The sequence below is a fragment of the Pelecanus crispus genome, chromosome 1 (genome assembly GCF_030463565.1).
Source record: "Pelecanus crispus isolate bPelCri1 chromosome 1, bPelCri1.pri, whole genome shotgun sequence".
NCBI lineage: Eukaryota > Metazoa > Chordata > Aves > Pelecaniformes > Pelecanidae > Pelecanus > Pelecanus crispus.
The window spans coordinates 39,160,167-39,186,859 of NC_134643.1; the positions used below are offsets into that span (position 1 = coordinate 39,160,167).

Consider the following 26,693-nt stretch of genomic DNA (forward strand, 5'->3'; position numbering starts at 1 on the left):
TGTAGCCAGAATTAGTTGCTTGTGCCTTTTCATGAATTTTTAAGAAAATACTGTTTAGTTGGTCAAATTCTGACATGCCTTATACTGGCTGGAAATAATGCAATTGGTTGTATCTGAGAGCAGGTAGATCGGAGCTTGTAGACTTGAGCTTCCTACTGTTAAGTTATCAGTTGGTACCTAAAGACAGAGTTTGGGGGAAGAGATTTTTTTTTTTTACTTTGAAAGGGAAACTGCTGGGACAAAAGACTCTTCAATCAGCAGAACATGGATTTTGAGCATCTCCTAGTAGTGCTTCCTTTTTGTCAAATGTTTTTCTACACTGCATTTGTATTTCAAGCTCTGTGGTGCAGCAAAGCATTCACTTTAATAGAGGAGGCTGTTGTCATACATGGATTTTGCAGTGGTCTGTCACTTTTCAGCTTTATTATGGAACCAAGTGGCAAGAATCCAGTGGGTTTGCAGTTGTCTGTCTGCGGTGGTCATCTTTTCCTAGTTCTTTTTCTTTCTGCCTTTCTTCATGTTAAGCTTCAGGTTTTGGGGTGGGTTTTTTTTTTTCTTTGGTCAATGAAAAATTCTGGGTTGCAATAAAAAAGAATGGTCATTTCTATCAGTGTGAAGGTAAATGTTTAAAGTGAAATCTTAATTGTCCATTGTTTAAATGTTGTGACTCTCTTAAAGAGTCTGTCTTGCCATATGTTCTTCTGTAATGCTGTATTATCTCTCCAGTGGGACTGAAATAAACGCTGTGTAGAATCCTATCTTATAAACTCATCGGCTTATTTTGATGGTTAGGGACAAGGGAGTGGTTGCTTCTCCAGTTTTTAGTTCAACTTTTTAAACTGGATGTTATCGAGGTTGTATTGTGCATTGCTTCTATGGCATTGAACAAGATGCTGAAAAAAGCCTAGTTAAAAACCAGACTTTCTGCCCTTCCCAGTCCCACTTAACAAAATAAAAATTCTTACTGGCAAGTAACTTCACTCTCACTGTGTTCTTCTGGAGTATGCTAATTTTGGTCTTGCTTTAGTTAAACTAAGTAGTAATAGGCTTCCTTCTTTTGCTTTTTACTGGTATACATTTTTATTTGTAAGAAACGTTTTTATTTTTTCCTATAAAAGAGGGTACAGTTAAAAGTAGCTCCTTCCAATGTGATTATTTCCTTTCCAAAGACAGAGCGAGCTTCTTTGTGGTCTGGAGCATTTATGCTGCAGCAACCTTGATCGCCTGAGTAAAAGTACTGTTAACATTGTGGTTTTGTCCCAGGCCATTTGCATGTTTTCGTAAGTTCTATGTATGCTTTCAGCTCTTGCATCTTAAGTTTTGCTTTTCTGTGAGTTCAAAGCAGAAATGAGCAATTCTCTCTGACAGCTTGAAAAGCCAAATATTTTGAGATGTTTGCAGATACTTGGCATGTTATCTGATGAGGGTCTTAGTAGTCTTGGGACCCATTTCTTGCTTGTCTATGCAAAATGTTACGTTGGGATATCACTATGTACTTCTCAAAGTACTACTGTCTTTAGTATTACTTTTCTCATTTTAAATCATTCATTGGAAGTGAGGGCTGTTTGGGTGTGGGTGTTGGTTTTTTTTTTTTTTTTTTTAAAACACCTTGTGAATACTACTACAGGCTTGAGGTTCTGCAGTCATTGTCTTGCAGTAGTAGTAGTAACATGGCATCTGCTGTGACGTCTGTATTATATGATTTCAGTTTCTCAAAATCTTAGTTAGTAAGATGTGAATAGCAACTTTATTACGAGAGTTGCAGAGCCTTTTTCTAGGATATTGTCCATTAGGGATGTGCAGGTGCTTTAGGTGCAGTGCAAAAACGGTGGGTTTTGTCAACAGCTGTCTCTGTTCCATCTCTGTAATACTGTCATGATCAATTTTCAAACACTTAGCTTGCAGAAGCTACATTCAATTTATGTATATTATAAAGCTGAATCTTCTATATAGTTTATTGTTCAATACAGGCTGTGAAACATGACACTCCAGTTCTGGAATTTCTCACTTACTACTCATTTGCTCTCAGTTTTTCTTGTCCTGTTTGATTGCAGTATAAATTGCTCCGTAACATTCTGTCCTGTATTAGAAATTGGACTGGGTTTTCCTTCATCTGGAAGACTTCTCAGTGTGTGATAGCTCAGGTGCTGCTTTGCTACATGGAATATACATTCAAAACTCTCAACAGAACAGTAGTTTCCAAAACTTCCTAGAAAGACAGCTACTGTAGTGGCAACTGTTAGGTATCATCTGAATTTGAGCATCTGATACCTATTTTAGCATATTGTGAATGTGAACAGAATAACTTTTTCTCAGCCTTGGCTTTTAGCTGTATGTTGCCTAGAGTATGTACTTAAGACTCTGCTTTTTATTGAATAGGATATATTAAGATCTATTCTATTTCAGTTCTTTCAATAGCAATTTTCCTAGTTTTCTTGTTACCTTTGTAGTTCAACAAACATCTTTGAAGAATTGAAATTGCATACTTTGGCTCTAACAGAAGGGCATGGAAAATAAGGGTGGCTGAAATGACATATGTCATTTGGGCTCTGTATATCTTGGTAGTCAGCAGGCAAAGGCAATTTTCACATGCAAAGGCTCTTCCTATTTTGTGTTCCTTGTTTTCATGACTGTTGGAAATAGTTCCATTACATAAGTCTCATACTTTTTGCGCAGCTGTTTCTTTCCTGATGTTAGGAATTCTATATGTATGTGTCGGTTTCTTCATTTTTGGAAGTATAAATCAACTGGAATTAAGTTCGTCCTCCAGTTTTGATGTTTGAATACAGAAGTTCATAAATCTAAAAAGCCTTCAAGACTGCTAGGTCCTTGTCGTGGTTTAGCCCCAGCCAGCAACTAAGCACCACGCAGCCGCTCGCTCACTCCCCCTACCCCGATGGGATGGGGGAGAGAATCGGAGGAGTAAGAGAGAGAAACACTCCTGGGTTGAGAGAAGAACAGTTTAATAGTTGAAATAAAGTAAAATAGTAATGATAATAACAATATAGTAATGATAATAATAACAATATACAAAGCAAGCGATGCACAATGCAATTGCTCACCACCCGCTGACCAATACCCAGACAGCTCCCGACCGATTGCTGCTCCCCAGCCAACCCCTCCCAGTTTATATGCTGAGCATGACGTCATATGGTATGGAATAGCCCTTGGGTCAGTTTGGATCAACTATTCTGGCTGTGCCCCCTCCCAGTTTCTTGTGTACCTGGCAGAGCATGGGAAGCTGAAAAGTCCTTGACTAGCATAAGCAGTACTCAGCAACAACTAAAAACATCAGCATGTTACCAGCATTCTTCTCCTACTAAATCCAAAACACAGCACTATGCCTGCTACTAGGAAGAAAATTAACTCTATCCCAGCCAAAACCAGGATGGTCCTGAACAAACTCAGTACATATAAAATCAGAATAAATTCTTGGTTTTGAATCTTGTGAATAAATTTCAAAGTCACAATTTTTTTAACCTTCTGACATCTGGTAGCACTCTGTAGCAGAGCACAATACCTAGAGTATGTGCAACTGAAGAAGAAAACCTCTTGACCTGTCAGTGTGTACTAGGATATTGGTAGATGATAGCGTGCATTTTAAGTATGGGACTTGTAGCATGCATGAAGATCTAGGCTCTATTGTCTGTTAGCATCTAGATTTCAAGCATCACTGTGGCATTTTGTCCAGTCCTTCAGGATGCAGCCTGTGTTTTGACAGACAGTTTGGGATTTTTTTTTTTTTTAACTGGGTCAGAATAAAGTCTGGTGTACTTCCTTTGAAATATTATCTACTGGAAACAGTAGATGTATCTGTCAAAAACAGAAAAAAAGAATGGGTGGGTAAGCTCGTTGTAGGATGATGGACAAATATGAGTGATGTTGTGAAAATGGTTGAAAAGAGAATTGTCAATTGAAAAACAATCTTGATCATGTGCAAGTCTAATAAAATCAGTGGGGGGAAAAAATGTATTTCTAGTGTGTTCAGTTTGCTTTTGAAAGAATAGATAGTATTGTCCTATCATGCCTTTGATAACTGGAGCTCTAAAGAAAAATAGGTAGGCAGAGCTCCAGTGTAGCTAAGCTAACAGCAATAGCTAAAGTTCCTTGACAGCTCTGGAGATGAGATAAAGAGGTTCTCTGAAGTACCACATCTAGGGTGATATTTCATCCTGCAGCATGGAAGATAACCTGTTACCTTGTGTGAATGACACGCCTCCTCCCCAGCTTGTGAGAATATAATCCTTTCTCCACCTTAAAAAAACAAACAGCCCCCCCCCCCCCAACCAAACCACAACAAAAAACCAAAACACAACAACAAAACAAACAAACAAAAAAGCCCCCCAAAAACCCCAAAAGCTCTATTCTTAACTATTGTAAGAGAACTGTAGATTTTATGCTTGTTGTAAAATGCTGTATCCATCCCATGCTGGTCTTGTATAGCTGAACTTAACTGTATTAAACCCCAAGTGAACCATACTCTCTTAATAACATTTAGTAGTATTTTGATTTCTGTTTCTTTCCTGTTTACTCAAGAACCTCCTGTTGTGTGAAAGTGCATAACTTCAACATTTTCAACTAAATGTTTTATCTTTTTATTCTTGGCTTTGGTAAGAAGGGTTAGTACTTAATAAAGTACAGTGATCTGTGGCTTAACATCAATAAATCTGTTCTTCAGAAACATGGTTACCTATAGTTGATGCAAGTCTTCAACCTTACCAGGTGCATCAAATCCACATCTAAAGATCTGTTGGGCTGTCTTATAACCCATGGTGGTGATACTGGGGAATCCCTTTAGCAATAATACAGTAGTAATTCAAGAAGTACAGAAAGCTGTGCTATAATTTCTTAGATGTTCATTTTGAAGTCTGTGCAAGAGCCACTTCTTCCATCATAGAAGTATTCCAGTCACAGTGATAAAGATGTTGTTGAAAGCACACGCTTTTAGCTACTGCTGTTCTTTGAATCTGGAATGATACAATCATATTCAGTTTAAGGTAATAAAACAAAGTACATCATGATCTTAAAGGTCTTTTCCAACCTAAACGATTCTATGATTGGAAGACAAAGTGGCTTCTTTTTCTTGAAGGTGCTCATTGTTCCTCAAGGGGAATAATGAAAGTCCTAAGAATGTTGTTTTCAGTGGCTTACTGTGCAACCTTGTCCTTCTGCTTTCCTATTTCATCTCCACTTTTCCCCCTCGTTTTCTATGTCTTACTGTTCAGACCTATTTAGGAAAAGTGGCATGTGAGGTGCTTAGTTATGGTGTAGCTTAGACTGTTGGCCTGCAAGAATATCTGCTTATGCCCTTATTGTGAGGAGAATATTTTCTGTGTTCCACACCAGTGTAAATTTTCAAATAATCAGTACTGTAATCTGAATAGGTTTGTCACTTAAACTTGCTCTTTTGGCAAAACGGAGAGAATTAATTGTTATAGGTGTGTAATGAAGTTCCAAGAGACATCTGTTAACTACACTATTTTAAATTTTGCTGTGTAGGTACAGTGTGATTTTTAATTTGCCTGTGTCTTCTCTAGCCTCCACTTTTGGTCCCATTTCTGGTATACATTTTAACGCCTGTTACTATGCTAGCATTAATTTTGTACTTCACTGATTTCTGTGGCCTTTTTCTTATACATAAAAAACTCTATCTAAGTTGCAAAACTTTCTTTTAATTTACCATGACTTGGAAACATTTTTGAGAAAGAAGCAGAATTCATCTTTATTTTCATATGCTGCACTGCCCTGGGCACATTTGCTCTACTAGTATGATGTTACATTAAGTTGGTAGCAGGTTAGTTTTGTGCTGGTAATGTGCTCTGGCTGAAGTCATCTCTGCAAGCACCTGAAATCTTCCATTCAAAAGGACATCAAGATTATTAGAAATTGGAGCAGGCAAAGCTTGGTTTTTATAGGTATCTACACTAAAGTGTGAATTCCCCATTTAGTTACTTCTGCATAGCTCAAAGTTGTAGCTGCTGCCTTAAAGAATAGTATGGGTTTTTTGGAGTTCATAAGCAGCTTGCAGAAATGTTGATCCTTTGGGCCTAAGGTCTGTGCAAATAACCTCACCATTCTTTATCCTTGGATTAGAACCATGTGCTGAATAAACCTAGCTATTAACAATCAGCACATAATTTCCTCAACCCCACACCTTTTCAGGTCCAGGTCCATGACTAGGCTACCCCAGATAACCTTCTCCAGTATGGTATGGTGCCCCAGTGTACAATATGCTGGTGACATTTCACCCCTCCTTGATCTGGATGGTTGGAGCCAACCTACATGAGTAAGGTAAGTCCGTTTATTTTTCAATGTTGCTTAGTTCTGTAAAGTTTTTATTATATACCCTGTGTATAACTTTTAATCAAGGGCAAAAAACTTTACAAAACCATGTGCTATTGAAAAAGGACTTGTCCTTAAACTATAGACAGCTCAGAAATAGATGCAGTGTCACCAGCATATTTAGAAAGCTATTCCCAAGATAAAACAGATGATTATTACAGGTGTTGGTGACTTGGACTGTATGTGTGTATATTCTAAGAACAACATTTTTAGTTATTTGGGAAACTTTGGTGGGTTCCATTTGGAGGTCACCTTTTCTAACTTCTGGTTGGTAATTGTATTTTTTTTCCTCAGAAATTTACATAAGGAGCAAGTTTGTCTATGCCATATCTGCAGGCAGTGAGTTTTCCCTTGGTTAGTGCTCGTCTTTCACATGCAGTGTCTTCCACATGACTGAATTTCTTCTATGTGACATGGTTTTTGTTTTGGTGACTTACAGAAAGAGCAGAAGTGTTCAGGTATTTTTGGATATACTTGCAAGATGTTATTTTAAAAGATCAGCAGTAAGAAGCACAGACCTGTAGTGTCATCTGCCCAAAACTGAGACTTCTAACGCTTGGAACAAAACATCTTGAATCTGTCAAACTTTTCCAAAGTAGGGATTGCAAAGGAGAAGCATTAGCATCAGTTTGGATCATCATTTTGTCTTGTTGAGATCTTTAATCTCATGTTTAAACTCTTGAATCTACTCATCTTAAGTCTTCAAAGTAAAACTTCCCTCAAGCCTTGGAAGTTGTTTTACCACGTTATCCCTTTCCATTTCTGTTGCTGCTTTATTGGCCCTTCTCAAGGCATGGAACTACCGTATCTGAATCTGAAGGGCTTCTTTATTCCTTTTCTTATGGTACAGTCTTCTGTTGCGACTCCCACAAGTAGGACTTGTGAACTTCAGAGAAGTTAATATTTATTTTAGAACTTCAGAATGTATTTCATGGGATTATTCAGCTTTGAAAGAGTTACTCTGTTATTTTTCATTTCCATTTTTCTTCTTGAATCTGTTTTATCCTCTGGTGTGTTTCATTTCAGATTTTTGCAAGCTTCTGATCATGTGCGTAGAGCATTTAAGGTTACAAAAGCTCCGTCCTTGTAGAGTGCTCCTTGACAGTTGTTACTGCAATACAGATGCAATACAACATCCATCTAAGTGTCTCCCTATTTCTTAGTCAGATGGGCAGTAAACTGCCCCAAAAGTGGAAGAAATGAAAATTCATCAGGTGGTTAAAACTGAATGGTTAACCTGCAGCTCCAAAAATTTGCTCCAGATGTTAAGAATATCTGTCTTTTCATGGAGATGTAATGCAAATACTTTCTCTTCAGCTATATGGTATTTTTTAAGATATCCTGAATTGCTTCCATGTACTGTGGCCTGGATGTAAGAGAGTGCATTATCTTTTGAAGTGTAGAAATTGTAAGTCTAAAAAATTCAGTTAAGTACGGTACATTTTCTTCAGTGCAGTAGAAAACCGTGGGGAACTCAATTTGCTTGAAGCTTTTTCATATATGAAGAAAAGTATTCTTTTTGAGTAAACCCATTAATTACATTATTACATTGTACATTATTAATGTATAATGTTGACACTTGTTAACTGGACGGTATTATGCCTGTCAAAATAAATACTATCAATTTTTTTCTTTGTAGCATTTCATCTAGATAGAAGAAATTCACCACCAAACAGCTTGACACCATGTCTAAAGATTCGCAATATGTTTGATCCAGTTATGTAAGTAAAAGCAGTTATCTATCTGTATTTCTGTATTCTTTTGGAAGGGTCCATTTCTTTCCTCTCAGAGGAGTTTAGAAGAAGTGAGTAAACACGAATACCTTAAAAGAAACAAATGGGTTGTCCCAAAAAAGAAAAAAAAAAATCTTCCTCTTCACATCTATGAGAAGACATAAATATTATCTTACTGTCTGTCTTCCATCCTTCATTGTCTTGCTTTATGTTTTTGGGTCACTTCTTGAATAGTGTGGCATTCAGTCAAACTACTTGGAGCAATGACTGATCTTTCTCCATTAATTCATTTTTTTAAAATGTTTAATTATATTAGCTGACAGGGGAGACTCATGTGGCCTGACAGCAGACTGTAAGTTTCTGAAGTATTGTTAAGTATTCTGGAGTTTTTAGATTGTTATAGAGCTTGCTCAGTTTGCATTTAAAAGGATGAATTTAAATAATTTATTACTTATGGCAGTGTGACTGCCTAGCTTTGAAGCAAGTGGATTTTTGTAGTGGGAAGCTTTTAGACAAATTAGTGCAGAGTACTGGCCTCTAATACTCAGATATAATTCTAAAGTATGTATCATGTATGAATTTCATGTGCCAAGAGTTAAGGAAGAATAATTTGGGGTTTTGTAGTCTTTTAAAGCTTTATCCACTATCCTGTTATATTCCCATTGGCTGTGGACTAGATCCTGTTAGGAGTTGGACTAACACATAGGTTATGCCAGCTAATCCCTTCTAATCTTTGAAACTTGGTTTGTCCAGTGCAAAGAGATAGAGGGACTCCAGTAACTCCTCTGAAGTAATTTATTCCCTGATGTGATTATATAAGGGAAAAATGAAGAATCTATACTGTCTTACAGAGTAAAAGTGAGATGCTAATTGGGACTGAAGAATGAGTTGAGTGGAAAATAAAAGCTATTGATTAGAACAGGGAATAACAGGAAGTAGGAGGAGACACTGGAATATGGACACAAGTGATTGCAAAGTTTGGACATAGTTCTTCAGCTCTGTTTCACTTCTGTTTCTAGCCATACTTAATTACTTTAGTTCTTTGCCTTATTAATTGGAAAGCTGATAGCTAATTTAGCTGAGGACAGTTTTAGCATAGAGAAGTACTCTAAAAACTGCTTTTCTCAATGGCTTTGAGACTTGATGACCATCATGAGTAGACACCCCAACTGTGGCTTCTTTCATAACTTTTAGGTTGCAGTAGGCGTGAGCAAGACTGAAATTTTAGTCATTGTTCTTGAGGCAAATTGATCCTCCTGTAGGAGGACGAAATAAAAGATGAGATTTGCTGAGAATTGTGGGTGAGATCGACATCCTTATTGTCCTTGCTACAAAGGAGACTTCATGAGCTGTATTGGTTAGTCTGAGTATTCATTCCTGAAGTTTCACTGTAATATTTATTGGCATGCTGTATTGGTTACTTTCTTATTTCAAAATGTTAGCTGTTCAATAGATTCACTTTTTGTAGACCTTTTCTTTTGGAAGTTGACCTACCTCCATTACTGGACTGCTGGATTATAGTTGTAGCAGGATACTTCATCCAATTCCATATTGCACACCCCAGCCCATTCCTCTTCCATGAACTGTCTTGCAGAGGGCTGCTGCTTAAGGAATTACTTTTTATCACACCCTTGGAGTAATCTTTTAAAAAAAACACAAACAACAACATCCCCCCCCCCCCAAAACCCAACAAAAAACCCCCAACACCAAAAACCTTCCATGCAAGACAAACTGCTTTTATTCAACTGCTTGTGTCAAAAGAGGAAGGAAGCTTATGTTCTAGTCCCAGATCTGAAAGGGATGAATGCCTTCACTGACCACCTGAAACACAGAATGTACCAGTGTATGTGATTAGATTGGCAAATACTATTTTGACATTTGCCATGGGTGCAAGGTATGTTTAACAAAATTGGTTTTTAGCTGCTCTTTAAGTCAAGCTATTGTATACTAACAATAAATGACTAAGTACTTTTCAGCAATATGCCAGTAGCTGGTAAAAGCAGCCATCCATAATAGAGGTCTTTTCTCTTGACCTGAGAATGATCTGGGGAATATACCAGTTAATTTGTATTTACCAATGCTAACAGAGTAAATGATCATCTTTCTACTGCCAAAAGTCAGGAAACTTATCTGAACATTGTGAACCCTCAGACCACAGCAGCAGACTTAAACTTGGGTGTATGTTCTAGGCCTATGCCAGACACAAACCTGGGTTTTATAAAATATCAGTCTAAGCATCATTTGGATAAGCCCTTTTAGTGTTTCTGCATCTACCACTAAGTTGGTAAAAGAATGCTTTGTAAAGCATGGGTAGCATTCCTGCAAGACTCATATTGACAGCTAAAGGAACTTGAATGTGCAGGATCAGGGAAGGGCAAGTCATTCCCCTTGGGAGCCTATTTTGTTATGGGAAATCCAAGTTAGTTGATAACTCATGATGTTTCATGTCTCAGGTCTGCAACACACAAAAATCAAACTAGACTTGAGAATGCAGTTCTGCTTGATTTGCAAACAGGAAGTGAGCACTTGGGAGTAATGCAGTGACTGCAGTACTTGGGAAGAATACACAACAGAAAAGATGATTGCCTACTCTTAACAATACGATTCCTTCTTATGGTAGCTGGCTTGCTGCTGATGACAGCGTGCTTCTCAAGAAAATCTGGGGTCCTGGGCTGGGCAGGAATGCACGAAGGAGTGCACTGAAGTCCAGATTTCATAGAATCATAGAATAGTTTGGGTTGGAGGGGACCTCTAGAGGTCCTGGCTTTTGCAACTTGGAATTACTTTATTTCCTTAACATCCTGAGCACAGCATGTTATTTAGAAAATACTGTTGTTTACAGTTAGAGAAGGAGACTTGTATATTCCCTTCATTTTGAGCTACCTAGTGAAAAGAAAACACTTTTTTTTCTTCCAACCTGAGTAGGATGCATTTTCTAACTTTTGCAGGGTTTTAAATTGTAGGTGTTTTCCACTGGAAAGTCTCTTTCCCAGTAGGATGTTTCTTTGGATCTTCTTTGTGCCCTTGTGTCCCTCTCCTGCTTTTGTTTGCTTGTTTATATATGATCTGCCTGTGTAAGGGGCATCAACTGGAAAGTCTGATCCTCTGACCAGTCAAGGTCAAATGACAGAAACAAATCTGACATTCCATCTTGCAAGAGTCCCTCAAGCATTGTGTTAGTGTCCTGCTCAACAGATTTAAGTAACATCCCTGACCAACTAACTTCCCTATGTATGTTCCATCCTCCGCCACGTTTTTTCTCACGAGTAAGGAGGAAGGTAGATCAAATATTTCAACAATTTTGGCCTTATGTAGAGAAAACTCTTTAAAACTGCCCAGAGCTCTTGATAGTATTATTGAAAGAGTAAGTTCATTGTTGTTTGTGTAAAGACTATTCAGGCAGGCTTAAAGGTGTATTAAGGCTGTTGAAATTGTTTTCCCTATGCTTAGATTTATTTTATTAGGACCACATAGTTCCTGCAGTACCTTCACAAAAAACCCAGACACTTCTGTCTTCTCTAACAATGTATCTGAAGATTGATTAGTCTTGACAATAAAATATTTTTTTTGTGTAAAGCCCCCAAAATTGGAATCTGATTTTTATAACTTTTATTTCTGGATCTAGATTGGCATATTCTATCAGTACCCTATGGGACGAATGCAACTTGATGCTTTGTTTGGGATAGTGAATAGCTATTTCAGTGATGAACAGTGTCTCAATAGCTAAGAAGCTCCTTCAGCCTGCTGAAGCCTGACATGTAATGTTTTTTCTGTGACTGCTGGTAGAGGTGATACAGTAAAGGGGCAGAGGCCTTTACGCTGTTGTCTTCCCCTGCCTTTCTTTCACTGCAGTAGGAACAGCCTAGGACTGGCCTTCTCCTTGGAACAACAGCCAGCCTGTCCAAGCAGGCATGGGAAGACAAGATTATGACTGCTTGCAGTTTCAGACAGGAAGATGATGGCAGGCTGCTGGAAGGAGAGGACAACAGCCCCCCCAAAATACAGATTATTCCTTTTGATTCCTAGAGTTGAATTTTCTAAAGTGGACTGTAGGACCTAATTTACTGAGTATTCAATAGCTAAAGTACTAAATCTGTCCCAAAGGCATTTAACAGAAAATGATGTCAAGTTATGGAGAAATCAAGCTCGGTCGGAAAGGCTGAGATTGTCGTGAATGTTTAAAAATATGATGTGCTTAATTAAATCTTTCATTGTTTGCATAGGGAAATAGGTGATCACTGGCATCTAGCAATTCAAGAAGCAATCTTGGAGAAATGCAGCGATAATGATGGAATTGTTCATATTGCTGTTGACAAAAATTCACGTGAGGTGAGTGTCTTTCCAGTAACATCTTAATGCTTTGTTTATCCTTGTCTGTTGGGCTTCAACAAAAAAAAAAAAAACAAACCAACCAACCCACCCCAAAACCCTCTCTTTCTTAATACAGGGTTGTGTATATGTCAAGTGTCTCTCTCCAGAGTACGCTGGAAAGGCTTTCAAGGCATTACATGGCTCTTGGTTTGATGGTAAGGAATGGGGGTTTATAACAAAACATGGGTAGAAATGACAGAAGATGGGTGCAATTGAGTTCTTTTAAATGGTGAAATGTTTTATATCTAAAGTATTGAGCTGTAACAAAAACTGGATTTTTTTTTTTAGTAGTCATCACCCGGTAAACTAATTCCAGTGTAATGATGTGTTTGTGTGTATTGCATCCTGAAGCAAAATGTAATAATACTGAACTAGAAGGTTTCTCTTTTCCTATTTCTTTGCCTCACAGGAAAGCTGGTAACAGTAAAATACCTGCGACTAGACCGGTATCATCATCGTTTTCCCCAGGCTCTTACTTGTAACACTCCACTGAAGCCATCAAACAAACACATGAACTCTATGTCACATCTGCGTCTTCGGACAGGCACAACTAATTCTCAGGGAAGCTCCTGAGAAGACTTTCTACAACTGCTAGGACTGTTACTTGCAACAGGAATTTTCCTGTTTGGCTGCCGTCTTCCTTTTTTAGTGCTTTTTGTATGTAATACTTTAATGAATTAAATAAAAGTTTGAACGTTCCAGAAATCCTGTTTCCAAAGGGACTTAGCAATGAGGCAGTAATACTGAGCTGACAAAAAAGAAAAAGAAAAAAAATTGCTTCAGGAAGTTTTCCGGGGCTATAGTAAACCAATGCATTTAAGTTTTGCATGAGGAATACCGAATTCATTATACATTTGCAGATGTGGTGACTGTATTTTTGCACCAAGAAGTGTTTTTGATAATACAAAAGCATGGAGAGAAGAAGACTTCCTGTATTTCCATAGTTTCCTGTGAAATAATCTTGTGGGTATTTTGTAAGAAACAACCTACAGTTCCTGATGGTGAATAAGTTGAAAAAAAAAATTCAGTCAATATTTTTTTTGTTGCTGTATAAGAATCTTTTTCTGCAGCTAGGGTATGGGGGAAGTTAATCTGGCATTAGTGGTTGCATATAAGTGTGAGGGAAAACGAACGGAATGCGGATGTACTAGGTTTTGTATATAAATGTAAATGCTGGTGGTGGCAAAAATGGTTGTGTTCTGTGAGGATGTCTGCATTGAAGCAGTGAATAATCTTCCTATTTTATTCAAAACCTAATGTTTTATATGGTTTTGGCCATACCATGACAAGAGGCCAAATACCTTAAAGTGTTAGATACAGGATAAGTATCTTTTATAGGTTTTATATTAAAATACCTGACTATGATTTTGTGTGAAAGGTCTGATACCAATTGTAATGAATTCAAATTTGTGAGCAATAAAGAAGCAATTGGCAGATACTGGAAAAATATTTTGTGAAAAGCAGTATTTATTATTACAATTGCCAGGGCTGTGACAAAATACCATTGGGATTAAGTGACTTTCCCAATACATTGTAACTTGTTTTAATGAACCAGTTACCTGTTAAAACTTTAAAAGGTACATACTTCCTTGCAACAATTTTGGCTGATGCAAACTAGAAGTACAACTGACAGCAAATCTTGTGATTCTAAGCCTGTAAATTTACTAACATTTGCCTAGAAGTACAAAATTGTTGCTGAGAAAGCTTAGTTGCAAATCTAAGATTATTGGCTTTACTAATCCCCACTCCTACAACAATTTTATCTAATTATCCAGCTGATTATCCTGTAGGAGGTGAGACTGGAAGCACACCAGTCCCACAAATTTTACTGAAACTCACTTTACTTTGTAGATATGATGGATTTGCAGCATGAACTTGCACAAATAATGCACGTTTTTCTTATGGTTAAGTAAACATGATGCACACTATTCTGCAACAGAAAATCCTATTGTGCCTTACCTTTGTGCTTTTGTGGGCACCATGTTTATTATTGGAGAGTTTGTTAACCGAAAAATTTTAAATCCTCAGTTTTATGTCTCAGATGCTAATGAATGAGTATATATAATATATAATCAGCCATGCAGAATTCTACTTACCAAGGACAAGTACATATTTTTGATGGGTAAGTAGATTGTGCCAGGTCTGGTAGATTTTGATGAGTTTTACTATATACATATATGTATATGTATAATATACATGTATATGTATTATATATATGTATATAAACTAATTTTGTTGTATTTGATGTGCATCATAGTGATTTGTTAACCTGACCTTAGTGACCCCATCTTGTGATCTGTTGCAAGAGTGAATGTAAAAATAGTTGTGGCATTTTAAAAGGTCGCCTTGATGCAAATGCATCTATCTTGCTTCTAAAATATATTTCTTGTAAACACTGTACATTTTATTATTGTAATATGTACTATTATGCAGCTTATTTTACCTTAAACTGTTAAGTTGACCAATATCCCTTCCTGCAAGACAGATGGGAATGTGTATAATACCTGAACATTTGAGAAAAATCAGATGTTTGTTGTAATTTGTCGCCCTGTCCTGTAAAAACAAACAAAAAAACCAAACCAAACTCTAATTAAAGGTTTATTAGGGGTTTTTATATGTGTCTCACCTTCTAGATATTTGGATGTATCTGACTCAAATACTTTCTTCATCTGGGGGTGGTGGGGAGATTAATCCATCATAGACAACTAAGTTTTAATGTTTGTTAGGATTTGAAGCTGAACAAGTGCTACCGTGAGCTGCAATACACAACTGAGCTTCACTTCACTGTCTGTCAGCTTGAAATTTGTCTGGGTTTTGTACACAGGGAGCGCAGAGGCATCACCTTGATTTCCAAGTCCAAGGGAGGCTGCCTGACCTGTTAGGTGACAGAGGTGAAGAGCCTTAGCCTTGTGTTTTCAGCGTATTCCTTGTATTTTGAGATGGAGAAAGCCCTCAAAGGGATTTTGATGGTCTGACAGAAAACACAGATTCTTTTTCTTTTCTTTTTTTTTTTTTTTTTTTCCTGTCACTACATTTATACTGTGCTGTTTTAACGTTGTTTTAGTGATGATGTGTATTGAAGGATTGTGGGGTCAGTCCACCATTTACAGGCAGTTGCCCTGCTCACTTTTAGCTCTTCCCTGTGGGAGGGGAGGGGGAGGAGGGAGAATTTTGCTGTAATTCTCTCCTTCCTTCCCCCCCCCCCCCCCCTTTTTTTTTTTTTTTTTTAGGTGTCCGAGGTGGGCATTCGGAGCCGCCTTAATTTCGCTGCCTGTGCCAAAGCTGGGTCAGCCCCCCGGCTTCTGCCCGCCGGCGGGGGCCGTGGGCCGGCGCCGCGCAGGTAGGCCCGGCCCGCGGCGGGGCTCTGCGCCCCGCTCCCCCCCGCCCCCCCCGCAACCTTATTTTTAAAATAAAGGCGAAAAGCGGCTCGCCTGCCCCTTCCCAAGCGCACCCTTCGTTCGAGGCGGGCGCGCTGCGGTGGCGGGACGGGGTCCCGGCCCTCCCCGCCGGCCGCCTGGGCGGAGGCCGCCCCCCTGCAGCGGCGCCGGCGGCGGCCGCCTCCCCGCTCGCTCCGCCGTGCCGGGCGGGCGGCGGGTGTCTCCCCGGCTCTATGTTCATATTTGGCGTTGGCCGCCGGTGCCCAGGAATTTCCCGTCATGCTCCCCGGGCGGCGGGCCCGTCACTGCGATCCCGGGGGGCGGGGGGGGGCCGGGGCCGCTCGCTCCCTCGGGCCTCTCCTCATGCGCGCTGCGCCGCCGCTGCCGCCGCTCCTCTCCGCGCTCTGCCTGGCGCTGGCGGCCGCCGCAGGAGCCGCAGGTAGGAGCCCCGCCGCCGGCCTGCTGGCCGCCGCGCCGCGGGGAGGGCGGGCGGGCCGGGGGCTGCGGCGGGGGCGAGGGGAGGAGCGGCCCCGGCGGCGCGGGGGGCCGGGCCGCACCTGCCGGGGCGGCGGCGGGCGGGGAGCGGGGAGCGGCTCCCCGCCGAGGGGGCACCCCCCGGGCCCTGCCGGCGGCGGGGCGGGGGTCGGGGCGGGGGGTGATCCCCGTTCCGCGGAGCGAGCCCCCGGCCAGGCTTCGCCCTCCCTTCATCGCGGCCCGGTGGCCGCCACAGCTGCGGGTGTCCCTTGCTGTAGCTGCCGCTTCTGGCTCAGCGACGAGGTAAATAGTTTCTGGGGTGTACAGCGGAATAGCTGGCTTGGCGAAGCGGTGCTTGGCCGAGCGCGAAATTAGTTCGGTTCTGCTGCGGTTGCCTGCTCGGGAAATTGCGCTTCGTTGGTCAAAAAAGGAGCTTAAACTTCGCATACGCTTTGGGAATTCGGTCGTATTTTTCCGAGGGAGCTCAGTGTGCTCGCTCGCTGGGTTTGTTTTCTGTTATGCTGCTGACAAACACGGTCGGCGCAAAGAATAAAGCATAATTTATTTCTTACTGTCCCCTTTCCAAGTTAATGTAGCTGTACTTGGTGCATCTTAATGTTCCTGGGAATAGAAATGAGACTCAACTAAGCTGCCTGTAATATTTGACAAATTTGCTATAAATACTGGCTTTTCTGCTTGGGCTGAAATTCCAGTCTTCATCCCCTTAGCGTAAAGACTGTCTGAAGGCACAGTGATCTTAAATAGGGATAACTCTGTATTAAAAATACCAAGTCTAACGATGGATATCTACAGATAAGGCTAGATGCCTACTGTTATCTAGCGATAAACGTCAGATCTCTCTTAAGAGTTCTGACCTTAAACACAGCTTTTAGGAAAGCATAGAGCCTTATATGTGTCATGCTTTTACTTCTTTTAAGCATCCCGTTGTTACTATTAAAATGGTTCTGAAACTGTGCGCTCATGAAAGATAGATGTCAGAATGAGATATCTGCAAGAGGCAGATACTTTGCCTTACCGATACGGCTTGTTTATGGCAAGCGGTCTGTAAATGGAAGAGTCAGCTCCACTCCCACTATGGCGCAGTGCCATTCATCTGAATCCAGTGTTTAACGCTTAGAATTTGTCCAGTTTATGTTCTTGCCCTCGCTGAATTGACACAACTGCTTGCCGTCTTATTTGCTGATGATTCCCAACTTTTTATTGCGCTGCTGCATGCCTTTGCAGTTCGTCATGATTCCTTGTCTGCCAAATTTGGTTGGTAACAGTGCCCTTTAAGTCTGATTCTGGAAGTAGTTTCCATGTGGCTTGTCATCTTAATCAGACGTTTGCTCATAGTTTCTAAAAGAATCCCCTGCCTTGCTGTAGACAAGGCTTATTTTAGAACAGTATTTCTTAATTGTCTTTTAAAATTTATGTAGAGAATTAAATATGGTGAATAGCTTAAGCAGAGTTACTAAATAATCCTAGAATTCTGAGATGAAAGAAGATACATTTTTTTTAATAAAGTTCTGCATTGATTTCTCAAAACCACTAAAGTTAGTGGAGTTAAGCCATGCATAGTTCAGTCCAGAATGCGGTCGGTTGGTCCTTTTCCTGTCTGACGTTCTTTGGATCTTTATAATACACATTTGAAAAGATCTTTCAGGAGGAAAAAATAATTCTGTTTTTCCCCCAAAAGCACAATCTTTAAAAACAGTGCCTTTGTATATGGGGTAATGTTTCTATATTCGGTAGCAAAGCCATATAAAGCAATTGATCCTTGACAAAATAAAATCTTTTGACTGAATGACCTTGCTTATTTTTCCAAGTGGTGGTGGTTACACACTCTCACAGGGATTTGGTCAATACAGATTTTTGTGTTTGTACATACCGTAAGAATTCCTTACAGCTGTTCGATAAGGGAAACTTGCACATGAGGAAGATATTTGGTCCTTTGCCCTGATATTTATGAAGGTATGGGAGGATCTTGTTTACCTACTCACGTTTTGTCGGCTTTGTAAGATGATACTTGTTTCTGTATCACTGGAGGTCCAGCCTATTTATTACATTAGAAATGCTAGAAAATGAAATTTCCCTTTTAAGTGGATTGTTAAAGGTTCCTTTGTTATTTATTTTAAAAGATGGGGGAATAGGAGGGAGAAGGGGGAGAGAAGAGAGCACTCTGTTAAGGATTTAATCTTCTCAGCCAGAAGGTTAAGAAGTCTGCCTGTCTGCATCTGACTGGCATTGCTACAAGCCAGCGATGCAGTAAAGCCATCCAATTTTGAGATAGCTCTGTTGAGCTGCATAATTCAAGTGAGTGTGTCCTCATTACAGAGCAACTCTTAACCTACATGCACCATTATATTAGTCATAGGTAGGGAATATGACTCTCTTTTACCCTTTCTGTTCTTTTTCTTTTTTCATTAAAAGCTGCAGTTTCGGCAGCACCCAGGCTGTGAACTTAAGCTGTGGAGGCTTTAGCTGATGGGAAAGTGGGATAAACTATCAGCCTAATTATAGCTTGGTCTAGCCCTGATTTGTTTAAGGGTTCCTTTAGCCAAAAGACCCCCAGAAAAATGGACCCTCAAATTCCTTGTGTATTTATGATGGTGTGTTTAGGAATTACTGTAGAATAAAGTTGAGTATGGTTTTATCTCTCCCCGAGTAACTCTGAAGTCGGAATGCTTATCTTGGAACAGACTCCAAGGTTAGATGGAAATAGGGTGTTTCTTGCTCTGGAATAATTGTGTCCATACATGGAGTTATTTAGAGGCTACTTTCTCTACACAAGCCAGAGGTCTTTAAAGCATAACAAAAAAACTGCCAGCTTTTGGGGCATTTTTCTTTTTTAGTGTCTCATAGAGTAAGAAGTAGCTAGAGGTTAACTTCCCCTTCCCTCACTCTTGTCGCTCCTGTAGGATTATATTACTATCTTTTCAGATACTTCATTTGCCTCAGAATGATCTTAGGTTCTCAGTAAACTATTAATATGTACTAGCTAAAAAAGGCACAAACCTAAAGATTTAAGTCCTCCTCCATGGAAATTTGTGTAACCAACTAGCAGTGTTTTAAAAGTGATTTCTAACCAGCCACTTAAGGAAAGGAAGGGAGCACATATTGCATCATTAACTTCTACCAGAAGATGAAGAATGTCATTCTGGGTTTTAACGGGCATTTTTGTGTCCTTAATCTGTGAAGATGGTGATCCTTATGTTTTGTCTGAAAACAGGGTAGAAGAATTCTTTGGGAACCCCAGTTATGGTGAGGTAATTGGAAGTTATAATTTATCTGCTTAGCTCCAGCCTTCTGGTTCTCATTTAGCAACCTCAATTCCAATAGCATTATGTGCAAACCACACAATCTAGCAACTGGTGCTGGGAATAAAGAGGCTTTTTTCAGTAAGGACTTTTAAGACCTGAGGAATTGAATGATACTCGCCCAAAACAGGCAAGAACAATGCTTAAACTTAGAAGGTGCTAATATGGTTTTGCTGTCTTCACACACTTAAGTTATAGTTTAGTATTGTTTTGTAATATGATTAATAGCGTAAGTACTTCTTTATTTAGGTTGAGCAGTGGAAATGATCTTTCCAGTAAGTTTTGCATTTAAACGTGATTCAGCTTTTGAGTGTTGCGCAGACAAAATCTAAGGACCGGACTTCTGCAGAGCTCCCCAGTTTGCTCTTTCCTTTCTGCAGCATCTGAACATGGGGATTAATGATTTGTTGAAATGTGGGCAGCAGCTTAGTGAAACGTACATAGTGTGCTAACACATTGTTTTTTTGGGAAGTGTTACCACATCCAAGAATGGCATTTCCCCAGGGGTCTCTTTAACTCTATGTTCTTCTGAACAGGGACAACGCCTTTGCATTTCACCTGATGGAAAACAAATCCGTACTGCCAGGGAGTAACAATAGCGCTGATGGAAAGTAGCTGCCAAATGCCACCGCTTTCACTCCAACCGCACAATGAAAATGGAAAAAAAAAAATCAACACAAGGAACCCTAGCAGCTTCCTGGGGAAGTGATCCATGCCAGTCTTCGCCAAAAGAAAACAGCCCAGAAAGTGTTCAGTCTGGCTGAGGGATTGCCCTGCCCTTGTTCCTCTCTGTTCCCCGGTGTGTGGTTCTCGAGGAAATCCGCAGGCAAGGCTCTGCCTCCAGCTGCGCACGTGCAGAGTGTAGGTGATTTTAACCACTTCGAGGACCTGTGTGGTGGGTTGGCTGGGGTGAGAGCCGCATGGATGTCCCTTTCAGTTCATGCAGCAGGTGTTTGACAGCACAGTGAGTCTGGCCTTGGGTTTCCTGCAGCTGGTTCAAGAGCAAGCATTGGTTTGATGTAAAGTTACTGTACTTGCTCAAATCGGCTAAGAAAAATGGTTAACTTTGTACAAGCAGGCTTTGCCACCTGGGTCAGATTGTCAACATCCTGCTGCTGGGAGGGAGCTTGGTATTAAAACATAAAACCAATGCAGATCCCTCATGTGTCCTGATGACGAGCAGTCACGGCTTACACCCAGTTCAAGTCGAATTTGTACTAATGAGTGATCCGGCAGTGCACTGATCCAGTCTTAATGATGCTGAAACCAAGGTTTGCAGATCAGATTGATTAGGCTTTTACTCCTTCACACCAACAGCACCATCAGTAGCCATAGCATGAGTTTGAGGGAGTGAAGGGAGTAAGACAGGAACAGATGCATAGGTTGCCAGCTCCAGGACAGGCGGAAAAGTTGAGGTGGATCAGCCAACTGTGTGAAGTTAAAGCCCTGAGATGCAAATTTGGAAACTCCACAAATAAAGCAATTTGGGTTTTCTGTAGCTTTGTCATCTCTGGTTTCGAATGGCTGCAGAAAATCAGCCCTGTTGGTCAAAGCCTTAGTATTTAACTGCTTGCTGTGGGAACTGTACTTTTAGACTGTATCCTCATTTTTTCCTAATTTTTTCAGGATTAAAATCAGTGTTTCATTAGGTCTTTTGAATATAAAGTGGAAAAAATACTCTGTGCTGACAACACACCTTTTAACATCTCTTTTCATAAGAGAAACCAAATTGTCTGTGTACATACATGTTCTGTGTGCTCTTGCTTTTACTTAAAAGCAAGTGCATGTAAGGGACCAGATCTCTACCGACTTCTGTAGCAAATCAGTGGCTCACTCAGGAAGGGACCCACCGGACGCTGCTGGTTTCTAATCTTCTACAGAACCTGGCTTCCCTCATCCGAAACCACAAGGCAGCTTTGCTACTTGCCTCTGAGCTCAAGAAAGGTGCTGGATTGTACCAAACTATTTTAGCGGTTGTTGAACCATGCTGGGAGGGATTACAACAGATACTTTGCAAGATATTAAGACTCTGCCTGTGAAGTCCTTTAAAATGTGAAATACAGTAGCTGTCTGGGGGAAAACAAGCCTTTTTTTGTTGCTCTGTTACATATGAATTACAGAGTACTACATTTTTCTCTAATGACAGTCAAGTAATAACTATGACAGTAATATAGACAGTGTAATAGCTGAGTGATGTAACGCTGTTTAAGACAAGATGCAGGTTTTCAGAGCATTATCCCATCTCCACAGTCACTCTTGTAGATGAAACAGAACCACTCTTTTTTTATTTCTCCTCTGGACATTCCTCAATTGTCTCTGTCCTGTGCCCCAAACCAGCAGGGTATTCCAGCTGATACCTCACTGCTGCTGAGGAGAGCAGATTTCCTCCCCGCCACCTGCTATTATGTATTATGCTTCGCTTCTCAGTAAACTCCAGATTGTCATTTGCCCCCCCTCCCCTTTTTTTTTTTTAACTAGTTTCACACTGTTGGCTTCCATTTATTGTCACTGTAACCTTGACATCCTTTTGTGCAGTACTGCTGCTGGTCTGGCAGTCTTCCTTTTGGTTTTGTGCATTTGAGGATTCCTTTTGAAGTCCAAATGTGGTTCTTTGTACTTGGACTGTATTGAATTTCATTTCTCCAATTTATTAAGACTGTCGTGAGTTCTGCTCGGCTCTTCAGAGTGTTTCACACTCCTTGCAGGTTGGTGTCTCTGCAGTTTTAGTAAGACTATGTGCTAGGTTTTGACCCTAGTCAGTAGAAGCACTGAATGAGTGTGTTTTTTCAAGCAGCTCTGCACCCATATTATAGGACCTTGATCCAGAAGGAAGGTGCTTTTCCAGTTTGCTCTGTCAAAAAGTATTTTATATTTGAGATCTGTTGGACTTACTGCTTTCCTGCTGCCTGTAGAATAGGAGGAAAGAAGGAAAGTATGTTGGTTGATGGGGTTAGATTTTAGCAAGTCCATCTTGGCAGCTTATTGTTTTCTCATTTTCAGTTGCCTATTTATGGATTGTTTAGTAATTTGTTTCAAAAGCTTTCTGGGTGTTGAAGGTAGGCTTATGGTCATGTATTGTTTAGCCTGGAGAAGAGGAGGCTGAGGGGAGACCTTATTGCTCTCTACAACTACCTGAAAGGAGGTTGTAGTGAGGTGGGTGTTGGTCTCTTCTCCCAAGAAGCTAACAATAGGACAAGAGGAAATGGGCTGAAGCTGCGCCAGGGGAGATTTAGATTGGATATTAGGAAAAATTTCTTCACGGAAAGGGTAGTCAAGCATTGGAACAGGCTGCCCAGAGAGGTGGTGGAGTCACCATTCCTGGAAGTGTTCAAAAAACGAGTAGACGTGGCACTTGGGGACATGGTTTAGTGGACATGGTGGTGTTGGGTCGATGGTTGGACTGATGATGTTAGAGATCCTTTCCAACCTTAATGATTCCTAGTTTTTGCTTTCATTAAAAGTAATCCAGCCACCAAGCCAGGAAACATGAAATTGCTACGCTACCCTTAATTGGTTTAGTGGTAGACTTGGTAATGTTAGGTTAATGGTTGGACTGGATGATCTTAAAGGTCTTTTCCAACCTAAACAATTCTGTGATTCTATGATCCTGTAGTTCACCAGTTGCTCTTTTCTCCCTTTTTAAAAATGGACATTGTCAGCTTACTCCTGAGCTTTTTGGAAAAGCAAAAGCCTTTCAAAAATCCTCTAAAGGTGCTTGCTCTTTTCTGAACGATTGCCCCAGCTTGTTTCCCAAACACTGTAGGATAAATTTCCTAACCTGTCAGAGGAGGAAGAGCAACCTCAAAGGTTGCAGACACACAAGATGGCTCCATCGTCCAGGAATATAGTGATTCAACATTGGTGTACCTAATTTCTGATAGTCAGTCTCATATTTATCCACCTAAAGCACCTGAAGTGAGTTCCTAAGAGTGAGAAGGAAAGCTTGATAGATTTTGATAAAGCTTGCTCTCAAAAAAAATGCAGCTTCAGCATCTTCATGGGCAAGATAGTTCATTACAGATCCAAGTGACTGTCGTGCTCCACTGACAATTTGTGTGCAGAGGAAGTTCTGTGCAACAGATTTCAACGGTTTGAAATTAGTCACTGCAACTACTTCAGATGATTACCTCCGTTGTTTTTTAAAAAATCCCTCAAATACGCTGCTGTGGAAGGTCATCTGAGCAGTCAGCCTATTTCCAACCTGATAATCTGTTGTGTGTGTTGCTTTCTTTGTATTGGGTTACAAATAGTGAAATTTGCAGATGGGCTTAACTGATCATAGCTTATCGTTTATTAATTTTCTTCCTTGTTTTGCCTAGCAACTACATAAAATTTCCAAGCATCTAGATAAGTTGTATCTGTGAATATCTATTTAAATACACATATAAATGTAAGAGAAATGAGAATCTTTCTGTACGTATATACCAATGCTATAACAATAACATACCAAACATATATCAGAATTCTAACCAGTAATTATTGTTTCAAAAAGCATTAAGGTAGACGTAGAGCTGGTATGTCCTTTGTAATTTTGTTTTGATGAGGGGTGCTGAAGGCTTGCACGCTCAGCCCTGAGATGCACTGAAGTGAATCGTGGGAGGGGAACGATCCTGTGCTGGGGACCAAGGATGCCGTGGGGGCATGGCTGAGTCACTGAGGAATTTCTAACATGTTAGTGAGAGTGCTGTGAAGTGTCAGGACCAAGAGGGGAAAGAGGGACTCCCAGTGTTTTAATTGTAGAATTTTCTTTTTTGGAGCTTGGGTCCGAGTAGGACAGAAACAATCTGGATTTAGGGGCAAGGCGTAATGAAGTTCCTGACAGCAGGCTTTGGCAGGAGGGGGCTGCCTGCGAGTGCCATGCTGCTGCCTCTGCTGAAGAAAGTGGAACAGATGTCACTTTTGAGAACAGATTATGCAAAGAAAACATCCAAATTTATCTTCCAGTATTGATCCAGATGGGAAGCTCAGCTACAAAGCCTAACAAAAGGCTGAGGGAAGAGGAGAATGAACTTGGCAGCTGCCTTCTTCCTCCGTGACCCTCCAAACGAGACGAGCTGAACTGAGCGGCGTGCCTACCCCGTGAGCCAGCTGCCCGGGCACGGGCAGCCCTGGCCCCTGCCGCTGGGGGCTAGGACGAGTGTTTCCATCTTTCGAATGCATTTAGGGCTGGGAAATGTGGATTGAAAAAAATGTAAGGTTTAATAAATATTTTCAGTCAATTAAAAGAGGTGGAAGAGACACCTTCGCTTTCTGGGCACTTGAGAGAGAATTAAAGAGAAGGGAAGTAATCAAAGCAGGTTTTACAGTAATATATTTAGCTAGAATGAATACTTCTGTTGTTCATGAATTGAAAAATAGTTTTAGGATGCCTGGAAGTGCAGAGGCTTGTGCCACACATCCAGTGTAAATATATTTAGGTAATTGAGAAAAATAAAATGCTATGTTTTTGCATTTTTAAACTACACTGCAATGCAAATGGGAATTCAGCTTACAGAGATTCCAAGTAACATTGAAAAAAGTTTGTCTTTGGACATTTTCTCTTGTGAGAAGGAGAAAGAGTCCTGAATGAATGTTTTTATCCCTGTAATTACCTAAATACAGGGAGATGTATGTATAATCCTGGTTATTAAATAGTGGCAGAAAATTTTGTGTAAAGTTACATATTTTTTGCTAAACAACATACTTAATGATAGTCTAACCAAGTGAAGATTTGTTTTAAGAAAATGATGTTACAGAAATTTAAATAAAGGTTTTTGTTCAATTAATCCACCTTGGGCAGTGGTTTAAAATCAAATAATCTTTGTATTTGAATCAAATGTATTGCTGTTAGGACAGAAACAGTTTTCTTTGTTCTCTCACTTTTCAGTCACTGACATTCAGTATTAACTCTGATGGTACTGTAAGTTCAAAGAAGATTTAAAGTATAAAGATAAATACTCTTTGCTTATTTGCTGTAGTGTCTTCTCACTGCTATTCATAAAAATAAAAGTACATCTCTGACTAGGGAAGACTTAAAAATGTCTGTTTTACTTGATGGAATTTTAATTTTGGTACAGATTAGATATTATTTTAATTTTTTTCAACTGCATAAAGGTTCTTTGGTTTAGGGTGGTTAATATTACTATTACAGTGTATAAGCCTTTCTTTTATGTTTTTTTGTGCAGTATCAGAATTTCTTCATGCTGTATTCTTTTAAGCTATTTTTGGATAGAAGGCTGAGGTTTTCTTGTATATTCATAAGGCTGCTCTGCATACCATCATGACACAATCTGTGTGATCAAAGGTACATTTTTAAAGAGTGCTTTTATTCTGTTGACATAGGCACAGACTTCTGTGTGCTGAGGATGTTATTTGAAGGATGTTGCTTGAAGGATAAGTCATGACGCTGTGTAATATCTAATTTTATGAAAGGGAGATGGCTCCTCTCTGTGGTGATGAGCGGTATTGGCTTTTAGAGAAAGCCACGTAGAAAATTTCCATGTAAGGGAGACTGCTGGGAGAGATTGACAGCTATGATGTCTTTAACTCAGAATGCTTTTCTAGTAGCTGGGATGATAAAAAAAGAAACAACCAACCTGAACTGGTCTGAAATGCAGTTATGCTAGCTAACAGAGAGATCATAACTAAATTTTACAAACCCCGTGCTTTACTTACAAGGTTTTTCACGGAATATGAGACAATACTCAGGTCTGGTTCACGGTCTAATCTAAAAATTACATTTTCTCGTGTAGTAAATTTTAAAAATATGGGGAGATAATTCGGCTTTCAAATGGTTTGTGCTGAAGAATTGAATGCTGAATGAAATGACACGGGCTGATGTCTGGGTAGGATGTGGGTCTATGCATCTCTTTTGCGCTAGAAATTAATTTTTCTAGTAGAGTGCATGGCATTTATAAGCACATTATGTGCATATACATGTAGATGGATATTAGCACCAACCACTTTTTCAGTTGAAAGAGTTTTAAATATCTTAAAAATCTGCTGGCCATAGACTTACTGATTATTTGTTGGTAATTTCCTATATACACTGTAATAACCCCATGGCATCTGATCCTGCATTGGAGATGCTTTAGTTT

The 26,693-nt window shown here is 40.0% G+C and overlaps 2 protein-coding genes across 4 annotated transcripts in view; both read left to right on the forward strand.

Annotated features, from left to right (window-relative positions):
- LEMD3 (LEM domain containing 3) overlaps positions 1–14,613 on the forward strand; it is a 51,266-nt gene extending 36,653 nt beyond the window's left edge. For all 3 annotated transcript variants that reach the window (XM_075709264.1, XM_009478110.2, XM_075709274.1), the window contains 4 exons: positions 7,982–8,063; positions 12,299–12,404; positions 12,523–12,601; positions 12,856–14,613. In XM_075709264.1, the coding sequence (XP_075565379.1) occupies positions 7,982–8,063; positions 12,299–12,404; positions 12,523–12,601; positions 12,856–13,019 (431 nt within the window). In that variant the 3' untranslated portion in view covers positions 13,020–14,613. The remainder of the gene's footprint in view (positions 1–7,981; positions 8,064–12,298; positions 12,405–12,522; positions 12,602–12,855) is intronic.
- Positions 14,614–16,056: 1,443 nt separating this feature from the next.
- Positions 16,057–26,693, forward strand: part of MSRB3 (methionine sulfoxide reductase B3) — an 86,297-nt gene continuing 75,660 nt past the window's right edge. The window contains 2 exon segments of the mRNA XM_075727779.1: positions 16,057–16,174; positions 16,177–16,262. Coding sequence (XP_075583894.1) covers positions 16,057–16,174; positions 16,177–16,262 — 204 coding nt within the window.